Source organism: Streptopelia decaocto (assembly GCF_964273445.1).
Source record: "Streptopelia decaocto genome assembly, chromosome: 1".
In the NCBI taxonomy this organism is placed as follows: Eukaryota; Metazoa; Chordata; class Aves; order Columbiformes; family Columbidae; genus Streptopelia; species Streptopelia decaocto.
The window spans coordinates 17126665-17139111 of NC_138663.1; the positions used below are offsets into that span (position 1 = coordinate 17126665).

Genomic DNA, 12447 nt, shown 5'->3' on the forward strand with positions numbered 1-12447 from the left:
ATGGTAAGACTGAGAATAATAACACTGATTGGAAGAGGAAGAATTGAAAGATGAGCACTTTGCAAGTATGTTGCTCCTGCTGCTGCCACTGCTCTTCTTCGATGAGAGCATGAAGATGTGATCCAGCTCCTGGATGAGTGCATGGGATGGTCACTGGGTTACCTGGGTCACAGACACAGGAGTAGCTGTCCCAGTCATCACTGCAGTAGCTGTTCTGGGGACACGGGTTGGAATCACAGGGGTTATCCACTTCGCAGCCCTCCTTCACGTTGATCTTGATAGCCTGTTTCATGTTGAGTGTAGCTATATTTGTCGATGTCTCTCCCATTCTTACTCCCTGGTGACAAAAAACAATCGTTTTTCAGTGTCTTCAATTCAGAATACAGTGCCATGTGTTTCACTACTTCCATTAATCCATGAGACTACATCAGAGAAGAAAAGAAACATCAGCCAGATTTTTTTTCAAACGCTGTTCCCCTGTAAGACCAGATTTGCACCTGGGAAAGTGGGTGGAATTCAATATTTTGATTCTTAGATATGTTGATGGAGGAAACAGAAATGTTCAATGATGGACGAAAAATAAAACCCAACATTTTCACATGGGTATTTTCTTAAAAGTTCAAAGTTTGTTGCTACATTTTTCATTTCATACCTGCATACAGCCGTAAAATCCCTGCTGAACAGAGACTTGATCTCCAGAGACACCTCCCACAATGATGCTTTTCATTTTCAGTCCAGGTAGTTGATTTCCAATCTGCACAGTGCTCTGTTGAGAAAAAGGGCAATCAATAAGAAGCACTATCATTCTTTGTAACACAGGCAGCCTACTATCTGTCGTGATAGAGTCATGCAGTAGCTGACAGTAGATTACAGAAAAAATACAAAAGCAGTGAGGAGACAGACATCCAAAAGTGGCTTTTTACAAACTCCTTCATAAACCAGCTTATCATTAGACTTAATAAATCAATATAACTTCATTAGGCACTAATAACTGTGGAACATGGATCACAGCATAAGCATTTGTCCACAATGCTTTATCCTGCTTTCTCCTACAAATGCTTCTGTAATGCTTAGTGGCAAAGTGATGATGCTGCCTTACCTGGTACATCCCATAGTCCAAGGACATGACAGCAAGGTACTTGATATCTTTACCATCTTTAGCACTCTTCAGCTCTATTAATAGATGATGCCATTCCCCATCACTGACTCGCAACTGGCTCATCTTCAAACTAGCAACCTGGCTCAGCCCACTGTACACTTCAAACTGCACGTAGCTGTTCAGTATCTGTTGAAAAAAAAATAATGTCTATTTTATTTCTACGTATTTGTATTTGATGTGGAAGGAGGCAAGATAATAACACTTCCTAAGACAACCCAAAAGGAGAAAAACCCAAACAGTAAAGAAGGGAACACTTGCAGTAACTCTTTGTATAACTTTGGACTCTAACTTAACCTCCTGACAAAAAAAAACCAAACCCAAAACAATTAAGACACCTCTTCTCTATCTCTGTTAATGAACACTACTACCTCTGAATTTTACAAATAACTTTTGATCATTGGTCTTTTGATCTTTGTAGAAGGCTGAAGAAATCATTTGTATCTATTGATGTACACTTAGCTGGGGGGATGAAGCTATGTAGTTCATGTGGCCATATCCACTGATGAGGAAGAATTTCTTAATTATTTTCTAACCAAGGGCAGCCACATTTTTACCTGAATGTTGATCTTGGATGCAGACCCAGCATTGGCTTGCATTAACATGCCATTGACTTTCCGGGTTCTGAACATCAGCCCAATGTACCATGGCACAGAGATGGTAATGTCAAGGTCACTCCAAATGATGATGCTTTCACCACTGAAACGCTGAGGAGAAGGCATTGCTGTAAATCAAAAGACAGGAGAGAAACAGTTGATATCCTTCAGGACAAAGGTTAAGAGGAGAAATGATACTATGCCATGGTGATGGCACAGAACTTCTTCCACTGAGCTATTTTTAATCTACTGTGGAGTAAGAGCCAGTCTAGGGGAGTTACTGTGAAGCAGCTGATAACGCTGTAAATTCACAAGCAGTGCTTGAGGGGCAGGCAGCTTCTCTCAGTGCCTGCTCCCACAGGCAGCACCCCCACACTGCTGTGGTGTTACACAGCTGAGATGTTCCTAGAAAGGTGAGCTCAGGATGTCTGCTGATACAGTTCTGTTGATGAGTGGGTGGACAGAGGAGGAAGTACGATGGCAACACTTGCTGCAGATGTTTGCAACATACCCTTGATTACCCTGCTTCTAATTAACAGATTAAACACAGAGGAAAAGGCTGGGAGGCAACAGGAAATATTAATTAATTATAAATACTCCAGGGCCAGATTATTCAGCTGTCTCAGCTACGCAGCCTTTTCACAGGGTAAGCTTGTGTGGAATTGCCTTAATCACCTGTCTTAAATATCTCAAGGAGACAGCTGAAGAGTTGCCCTCCTCTCTAACCTTGCACAAACAGAGCTCCTACAGGGAGAAACTGATGACAGCCTTCAATGGAAAGCTCTTTGCTGATGGAAAACAGGGGAACACTCACCCTTTGGACTTTTAAAGTAGTTACCTCAGGTAACAGGAGCTACAATACCACGGATTAGTTGGTTCCACTGATTAGAAGCACAAATTAACCTGCGGGAGCTCTGCGCTACTTGCAACACCTCATATGGCACCACCACCACGTGTGGCAACCTGTAGCAGGACCTGCAGTCAGCCCCTGCCTGATGTCCTCAAGGGCTTGCTGGTGAAGTTCACGGCAGCTTTCTGAAAGTGGAAGCATGCCTTAGAGACTGGGTACAACAACCACTACAGATTGGCCCCCAGCCTTGCATCTCCTCATGTGCATGGTCAGTGAGGTGACAGGGCTTCACAGTCTCCTTCCCCTTCTGCTCCACACTGCCATACCTGCAGACTCTTCTGGATTTTCTTGTAGTAGAAGAGATCACGTATGTACAAATGAGTACATGTTACTATAAAACGGCAAGTCCTCAGAAAACAGTAAAGGGATGATGTCACAGCAGAAGGTGGAACCAGGTTGATGTGAAGTTGCATTTTTGGATGAAAAAACCCAAACTCCAAATTCTGGTATGTCTGCCTTGCTGGTCTCTATAAAGGGAAAGGCTGTGGGAGGAGGGGAGCAGAGGCTGGAGGAAAGTGCAAGCTCTTCAGCTCCCTATGTGTGAGAAACAAGATGGCAGTGACTAGTGGACTATCACTAGCCAAGCCAGAGATGTCACTTGCCCTTCTCCAAGGTGTGGTTACCCCACCACCCCATCCTGGGGTAAGTGCAGGCAGCCCCAAAGGGTAACCCCTCTCCCTCCTGCTCCAGGCTGTGATCTCCCCTTTGCAGTCACACTCAATCCTCCACGAATGCTAGCAAGAGAATACGGTGGAACAACTGAAGCTCAGCCTCCTCTTGAAACCCAGACAGCAATTTACAATGGTTTGCCACCAGACACAATGCCCCCGGTTTGCTTAGAACTTTAATCTGATGCTAAAGCTCTGGTTGTCTGGGCCAGGGCACAATACATCAGCCCACATGGCACCACATCAATATAAAAGTAACCAGGACATTAGGGTTGAGCAGGCTCATTTCCTCCTGCTCCACGTGTGCAAAAATCAGCACTCTCCTTCCTCCTTTACCATGCCAACCTTCACAACGACCTCAACTTCCAACTTCTTTGCTAGTGGTTTTCTAGACAGTTGTTGAGATTTTTAAGTCCGCCTGCCGCTGGAGAGCAGAGCCAGGATGCAAACCTTGCGGCTTCCCACCTGCTGGAGGCTGGGAACGCTGTTTGCAAGTGTTTCGGCTGGGCTCCTGGGAGAACTGGACTGGCCTGGCAATTAGCCACCTTCTTTTCTCACCAGTGGTGACTTTCAGTGCTTGCAAATACCATTCCCTTGCCACACCTGCTCCCAACTCCCCTCCCTTCCCCGGGGCCAGGGTGCACCTTTCCCAGCCAGTAAAACAGAACTCCCCATCGATCAGCCAGCTCTGACTGCCCTCCTCGCCCCAGCCCTTCCCCATGCCTGGGACCAGGGGTCTCCAGGGAGAGGCTGGTGGCCACATCCAACGTACCTAGATGGGACCTGACCACCCCGTCACCACAGAGGCCAGTGTGTGGGCTTCCAAGCACAGCAGTCCCTGCCATCGGTGATGCAGTGATTCATGCTAATAGTTTTCTCAGGGTTTGTCACTTGGAAGCACCGCCTGTGTATCTATGTACATTTGTAAGAGACTCCTACATTTAAAAAGCCATCAGAAATACATGAGGGCTATTCACTGTGGAGATCGAGGGCCTGGGGACACTGCCAACACCGGGATGTCACCTGCAGTTTGGGTGTAGGACATGTGACAGCTTATGTTTTGGTGCAAACATGTGGTGTCAGCCCAAGGCTCACACAATGACATTAGACAGCTGGGAGTGAGTTGGGCACAGCTGCTAGACCTTCTGCACAGCATTGCAATATCTCAATTTTTAAAATAATTAAACTACAACGAAGGTGAAACTCATTTTTCCCTTATTTTATCTCCTTTCTATTTGTCATGAGAGAGAGATGGGAGCTGCCAGGAGGTGAGCAAGCAGGTCCTAGGAGGGTGGTGAAGGTAGAACACCCCATCCTCACAAGTGCAGACCAGATAACAGAGTTTCTGAAGAGTGGGTAATAAAAATTTGGATTTTTAACCAGCCAAAGTCTTTGTCCTCTGTGAGCCTGAAGCAGATCCAGCACTACCGAAGGGATTGAAGAAATGCATCAGCCAATCACTCCAACACAAGAATGCAAATATTCTAGCCAAGACTTTTTAAAATACAGCTGCCTAATAATAGCTAATGCTGTTAGGATCATATCTGAACACTCAAATGAGTGAAATGAGTGAAAGCCAGGAGTATTGTATATCAGTGATTCTTCCTGACTTCAGCTTCAGGCTTCTGAAATCTTTCTTAATTTCTTTCTTGGCTTGCAATTTTTTCTTAGGGACATTTTGCCTCACAAATACAATCAAAGAAGCAAGTGGCCTGCCCCTCAAACTATAAAAAAAAAAAAAGAAATTAAGTCATCAGCAGAAGCACAGGGTTACTGAATGACAAAGGACACATGAAGGAATGCACAGCACTGGGGACACAGCAGAGTGCTGAGCTGGGAGGACAGTGATGCTGTGATTGTCGTCACCTGTATTACTTGAACTTAAAATGATGGCTACTGGGTAGTTTTGAGGGGATTTTCTAAATCCCAAACTTCATGTTTTGGTCTTGAGTTTGGGAAAAGAAAATGGTGAGTAAAACACAGATTTGATCAAAATTCAAAGCTAAGATAAAGACAGAGGGAAGGATTGTCTTTGAATGAAATAGCACTACTCCCTATTCACCCCAGTACAAGTCACACCAGAGCTGGGCCCTGGCACACTCTCGGGAGACATGTGATGGGTAACACTGAGACCAGCCTATCGTGAAGAAAACACCAGAGCTTCACTGACAATGATACTTGACATGAGACACATGGAAAAATTAGATCTTCATACAAACCTGGAGAGCTCAAAATATTTGAGGAGCTGTTATAGAAATTGGGTACCTTGCTAGGGGCAGTAATGGCAGCTCTAGGCTCTGCATGAGCTGGGACATGAGGAGAGGCCTCCATCATTCCTTTCCCCGCTCCCTCACCCTGCAGACCATTATTTCCAAGCTAGAAACTTAGCTATGTGTCCTCTCCTCCCAAGCGGCTGCTTCTCAGGCAAGGGGAGAGCAGTTGCCACCACCTGGACCTGGCCCAGAGTGAGGCAAACTGTGCTCAAATGGCTTGCACATCACTGTGATGTGTGCACCTCAGCTGGGAGATCTGCTATTCCAGAATCCATGCCCTGCTGAGAGTAATCAAGGATGTCTGACTTGGGGTAAACACACCAAAAGAACAAAATGCTCGATCACGCTGCAAACTATTCTGGGCTAAGCGTCACAGAGGGATAATGGAAATGAAGACCTACCTACCACAGCCGCACTGGAGGCCAGAATTTTGCTCTCCATTTCTCGGAAAACCATGCCTAGTTCAAGCAAGTTTTCCTTCTTGGAAGCCTTCAGGAAGGCTCCACATGAGCAACCCTCAACCAGACATGGAGGAGCCACCTTACACTGGTCAGCCCACTGCTGCACTGACCCATGGGATCCCTCATGCAGAAGACTTCTTCTTTCCTTGGGAACAAACCAACTGCAAGTTCTTCACGCCCTATAAAACACACCTGCTGCTCCTTCCTCGTCCTTTATTAATGAGGCTTTACACATATGCGCATTGCGTTCAATCAAAGTAAAACCCAATAAAACTGAAAGTGCTCATACTCAGCACTGAGTGCCCTCTTGCCAAGAAAGCGGTGATTAAAACTGCACATTTATCCCTGGTTTGAACCAAAGCCCAATAAAGTCAGCGGGATTCTTTCCACTAATTTGAAGGGGCTTAAGATCAGGCATTTCTACTATAAATAAAGTACTAAATACTGCCAAGTTCTCTGGAAGTACTTTGCTTATGTAAGTAAATCAATGAAAGCTCCTGTTATTCGTGACAGTATGTCAGCTATCACATTTATTATATAGGTGATCTCTAAAATTATTTCAAATAGTTAGTAGGTGACTATTAGCCTTAATTGAAATGTCCTGTTACCTATCTCTTAAAGCATCACAGTCTGACATACATTCTATGAGATGTTAATGACGGGTAATGAAACCTACACACGACTACACATGAAAAGGTCTTTGCATCCCACCTTGCTCGCAGTTTTTCCCTCCGTAGCGTACAGGGCACTCGCAGATGTACGTGTTCCACTTGTTGATGCACGTGCCACCGTTCTGGCACCAGTTAGTTTCACAATAGTTTCTCTGTGCTGCACAGCCTGAAATTAATGAAAACAGTTACTCTGCATGGTTTTAACAAGAGAAGGGTCTGAACGATTGTATCTGATTTTTTATGTAAAAAGAAGACATGACCATTATTGGTTTCGGGTTTTTTTCTATATCTTTGAAGCCAGTGAAGCAAAATGTGTATGGCAAAAGTTTAGGTGAGTTGAGCAAGGGTCAAATTCATAAAGACAAATCTATCAAAGTCTATCAAATATAGTCACTGAGCTGCAAATCTCTGGGGAAACTTTGGGGAAACACCACTACGTGTTTGTCCTGTTTTTATACCCCTCTCCTGGCATACACTGCTGGAGACAAGCAGATTGATGGTTTCTGTGACTCAGTAACACTGTTTGCAACTTACTGTCACCTAAACAACACACTCACCAGGGAAAACCAATGTGCAGTGTTACACAGTGGAGTAACACTACTCTACATCATTGTATTAAACTATACAGACACAAATTTCCAAATGATGAAAAAAAAAATCCATCCTAAAGAAAACACTCCATGACCATCCTGAAGTATATTTCTGTAAAACAAAAACTTGTGTTTAACTAAAGTTAGAGACGCAGCTGTTAAAAAAGGGCTCTAAGACAAACCAGCAATTTGAAGCTTATACTATGAGTCCCTTCTTAATCCATGATCAATGCCTAAGAACTGCAATTTAGCTCTTACAGAGACCTCCAGCAGGGTGGAAGGGATTTGATACTCTTGCCTGTAAGAGCTGGTTTTATCATGATGAGAACATTTTGTACACCAGAACTAATCCTGATAGGGATCCAGGGACTGGAAACCAAATCAGAAACTCCAACAGGCTGCTTCATGAAGCAGGTTTCAGATTTAGAGGACTGCAGAATTTGATTTACAGAACAAACATAATTTCTGAAAAAGCAATTAAAAATTTTGTATTTTTCATTAACTAATCCCACTGGCTTTGAGAGCAAAGTGACATTTAAATGGTAATTAAAAAAAAAAAAGAGGAAAAGTTCATTTAGGGGTAAATTACTGGGTGAAACTCATAACAATGCAGAAGGTTTAAACAAACGCGGTCCTTTTCTGCATGCCGCTTAATCCTGTGAGCGTGCTCTGAGGCACAGGCTATGCGGTGTGTCCCTGGCACGGGCGCAGACCGCACCTTGCCCAAACAAACGGGGAGCGCCGAGCAGGTCTGGCTGCAGCTGTGCCAGTGCCGCGGTGGCACCGCAATGCCCAGCAGCACCTCCAGCCCCTGCGGCGTGCCCTGGGGCAAATGCTTTGTGCTCAGCTGTGTTAACAGAGGGACAGGGGACATTTCAGACCCCTCTGTCTCCTGCCCCTTCTCGGGGTTCCTCCCAGTGCTGGCCCCTTGGGCACCCTGGGCGCTGTCACACACACAGCTATGGCAAAGAGCGTCCTTGTGTTGACTTTGGAGGCGGCCATCACTTGTACCTGGCAGGGTGCCGTTATTGGCGATGAAACTCGCCATGTCGATGGGCTTGCTGTCGATAGAGAGGTTCCTCATGCAGCCAATAAACTGTCTGTTGTGCACTGGGAAATCTTCAGGCAGGTTTGGGACACCACCAAGGAGGAGAGGGCCAGTTAGGTCCAAAGATCTGAAAAAAAAACAAAGAAATGCTCATCATTTCTTTGTTTTGTTTTGTTCTTTATCTTACTGCTTCCATAAGCACATTTGAGCTGTTTAGTTTACCCATGTTACCGTGCACTTCCCTCTGCTACATCAGCACTTCCAGAGTTCGTAATCAAAGCACCTTCCAGGAACACCGTAACTTCTAACTTAGGAGTTGTCATACACATCCAGAAGCCAATGACCTGTCCCTAACATGGCCAATATAAAGAAGAAAATGAAAATTATGGAAAGAAGAGCAGCCACAGCACACTTCTTTCTGACTCCCATCACCCAGGAGCTGCCTTATTCTCCTCAGCACAGGGCTGAGAAGCTGTAGATTTTGGTATAATGATTTAACTATATGCAGTGCAAATCCTTTTTAAATCCTCCAAAGGTCTTTGTCTTAATAACATTTGGTGGATGCAGCTTCCACTGAGTGACTCCACAGTGTCTGAAAAGTAGATCATTTGGTCAGTTTGAGTTAGTCCCAGTTTTTACGACCCCTCGCTTCTCTTGGGATTTTAGAGCAGTATGTGCATCTCAATGGTCTTTCTGCTGTCACTCATTAATTTATATACCTGCTTCGTTGCTTACGGTCCATCTCCTCTTTAAACTCAACAGTACTAATCTTTTTGGTCTTCCTCACAGGGAAGTTTTTTTTTTCATACCTAATGATTTTTCAACGGCCTTTTCTGTACCTCCTTTATTTCTACCTGCTTTTAAGACTGTTAAACGATGGAAGTAATAAGCTCTTCAGCCATCCCCTTCATTAATAAAGTCTAACATTTGCCCTTCTCTCTACATTTTCATATTGACTAGATGCTTTTTGGGGGCCATTCACACTGACCCCCGGGTCTTTTTTTTTTTTTGTTTTGCATTTTACAAGTAATTTGGGCACACATCTGTATCTACATGAAACTGTGCATTCCATTCAGTGTGCTGACCCTTGCAGAAGCCTCCAACGAATTCCATCCACCAAACTAAACTTTGTCACTTTTCCTTGTTAAATCATGCCTGCTTCTCCAACTTAATTTACTTAGTGGTTAATAACATACTGTTGACTCTCCCCTGGAAGAAGAGGATGAGTGGAAAATGCAAATACAGGGAATCCTTACTTCTTCGAGCCGGTCTGGGTCCCCTGGGCAGCGCAGGTGTAGTTTCCAATGAGGCTCCCAAAGCGCACGGCCACTGCTGTGTCACAGTCGTCCACGGTCACCACGGCCACCTTCTCTCCTGAAGGCCCATGAGGAATTCCTAACCGCCCGATGTTGGGCTTCAAGAAATGCATGACACATGTCATACAATGCTACAGACACATGGGATTTAAATGCTAGTTTAGCCAGCTCAACAGCATACTTTTTCTACCCTCCAAAACAGGATATGTAAACAATATAGGAGAAATTAAGTTGACGATGACATCCAGGCAAGAAAAAACCCCAGTGGATGACTGCAGGGAGAGGCCCCCCACACACAGTGGGTTACACAGCATGGGCAGAAGTGGTTTTTGTCTTTCCCGCTACTGAACCACTTTGGCCCAAATCACTTCAAACAGGTTTTTTCTTACTTCTGCACAGCAAGCTAATAAATTCTGCTCATTTTGCAACTCTTCACCTCAAGTGAATAAAGTCACTTGGATTTCAATATTGTTTCTGCCCAAAGACAGAAAACTATAAAATTATGTAATAGCACAAGTGAGGCTAAAGGCTTAAATCAAGTTTTCTCTGATGGGGCTACTGTCAGGGCCACCAGAGACAGAGCCCACCTTCCTATAAATGCTGTCTGATGACTGGAAGGGAGGGCAGATGAAGACCACTGCTTGTTCCAGCTGTAAGATGAAGTACACGGAAAAGCACTGCCCATTGCTGAGCTGGCTGAGAAACCCCCAGTTTCTAAGTCATGGAAGGACAGAGATCAATGACCCGTAGAGTTGGACAGTCAGAAATGATGGATGGATCTGAGCTTGCTCATGCAGCCTCTTTGGTCGAGGCATGAAGACTGACACCGTGGGTGGTGCACGGAAGATGGGAAGAAAATGTGTTTTAGAGCAGCAATAAATGCTCCGTCTTTCCCCATCTCCAGCTTCACCCAGGCAGCAGGAGACTCCTGACCACCCAGTCACAAGGTGCCTTGGTGCCACAAAACTGGAGTTACCACATTCAGCTTCACAAGTCCACTGTTACTGGCCCGCTCCACCCATCACCCCACTGGCAGTTGTCGTTCTCCCCACTTCAAGCACCAAGGAAATCCAGTGATTTCGACGGGCAGAAAAGCCTACGGGACCACCAGGAATCCAAACACCAAATTTCTGTGCCTCCACCACAAACACATTTTTCATCTCCACTAATTTCATAACCAATGAGATGTACGCCAGTGTGACTGACAGGAGATGGTATCTGCCATGCAGAAACTCAACAGATTCCTTCAGTGGAGAAGTGCATCATAATGGTTAAAAAAGGGTGCACATATAAATAGCAGCACAGCAGCCTCAGTGAAGAACTAGCAAATTCTCAAAGAAAACAGTTTTCCATGCTTGGTGTTTGTAGAGAGCTACAGAGTCCTAATCTACCACTGGTGCAGGATCTCTGAGGACTTTATGGGTACCAGGGAAGTGATGAGCTGAACTGCCCTGGCTTTGCTGCCGTTCCTCTGTGGGCAAAGGGACACCTCGCAGGAGGGAAGTCACCAGGATCTGACCAGACACATGGCACCACCAAAAGCCAAGAGATACTTTTATGATGTGTTGATCAACAATAGTTGTAACTGCATGAAAACAGAGGATGGCTGGGCATCAGTCTGCAGTTTGCTGTACACTCGCTTTAAAACATGTATTGCTCAACAATGTACCGAAACCCCTTATTTGTACAGCAAACAAGGAAGCAGTAAGGGGGTAAATGTCTATTCTTTCTGTTTCACTTGTACACACATAAATTTGTTAAAATACCTAAAGCCACTTTCATTATGTGTAAAGAGACAGATTTATTTCTAAGAGTAATTATCCCAACATTTAAAACATTTTCAAAAGATGTTTCCTGGTGTCAGTTCCACTTGGAAAGTATTTTCCACTTCCTCTACCAAGAACTAATGCAATCACATAGTTTGGCAGTTATACAATATAAGGTTTTGACCTCTTTTGAGTGATATTAAGGCAGATTTTATTTTTTCCGACACTCCCCGGACTTTGCCAGGAAGCATGCATATTTGCAGTGCTGGAAATGTTATTGTATGCAATAATGGCAATGTTAGTGAGCAGCTTTTCAAAGTAAATTAAAAAATACATAGAAAATTAACCGAGCAACAGGCAGACCTTCCTTTCCAAAATTAAAATGTTTACATTCTGGGTTCTACTTCTTTCCCTTTGGAGGAATGATTTGATGAACATTTATGTTCTTGTGCTTCATTGAAATAACCTATTGTTTCCTACATGGGAGCCCTGACAAAGGCAGGGTATTTATTCTCGCAGCAGGGGGGATCTGCCCAACGTTAATCAAGATTGCAACCCGATGAGACTCAGCACTTTGCAGCTGCTCCTTCACAGTCAACTAGCTGCAGCGGCAAAGTGACTTTCCCCCGCCCCAACTTTTACTTAACATAGAAATCACAAAGTGTTTCTCTAGATGTTGACTGGTCATTGCAGTACAGACCTCTGGCATCTCTTCAGCTCTGGTGACCACACAGAACCATAAGTTGATGAAGAAGAAATGGAATATTCCAGTGAACAAAGAGACCTATGGACAGCTCAAACCACCCTTAGCTGAAGCACACTGTGATTTTCTGACCATGTCAAAAGGCTCATTTGACAGAAAAGGCTTTTCCCAAATGGAAGAATATGCTGCTGGGAAAGGAAAGAAAGATTCTCTGAGTGATTTAATGTGACATGGGCTCTTTTTTCTCTTATATGTGGGCAGTACTACACTACTCATCTTCTCAGCATCT

At 44.4% G+C, this 12447-nt stretch overlaps 1 protein-coding gene across 1 annotated transcript in view; it reads right to left on the minus strand.

The window, feature by feature from the left end:
- The window catches only part of CELSR1 (cadherin EGF LAG seven-pass G-type receptor 1), a gene marked incomplete at its 5' end in the record, with an annotated part of 169542 nt that overhangs the window by 39197 nt on the left and 117898 nt on the right, over positions 1–12447 (minus strand). Inside the window, 7 exons of the mRNA XM_082061971.1 lie at positions 163–337; positions 653–766; positions 1100–1285; positions 1714–1880; positions 6776–6901; positions 8337–8500; positions 9630–9787. Coding sequence (XP_081918097.1) covers positions 163–337; positions 653–766; positions 1100–1285; positions 1714–1880; positions 6776–6901; positions 8337–8500; positions 9630–9787 — 1090 coding nt within the window. The remainder of the gene's footprint in view (positions 1–162; positions 338–652; positions 767–1099; positions 1286–1713; positions 1881–6775; positions 6902–8336; positions 8501–9629; positions 9788–12447) is intronic.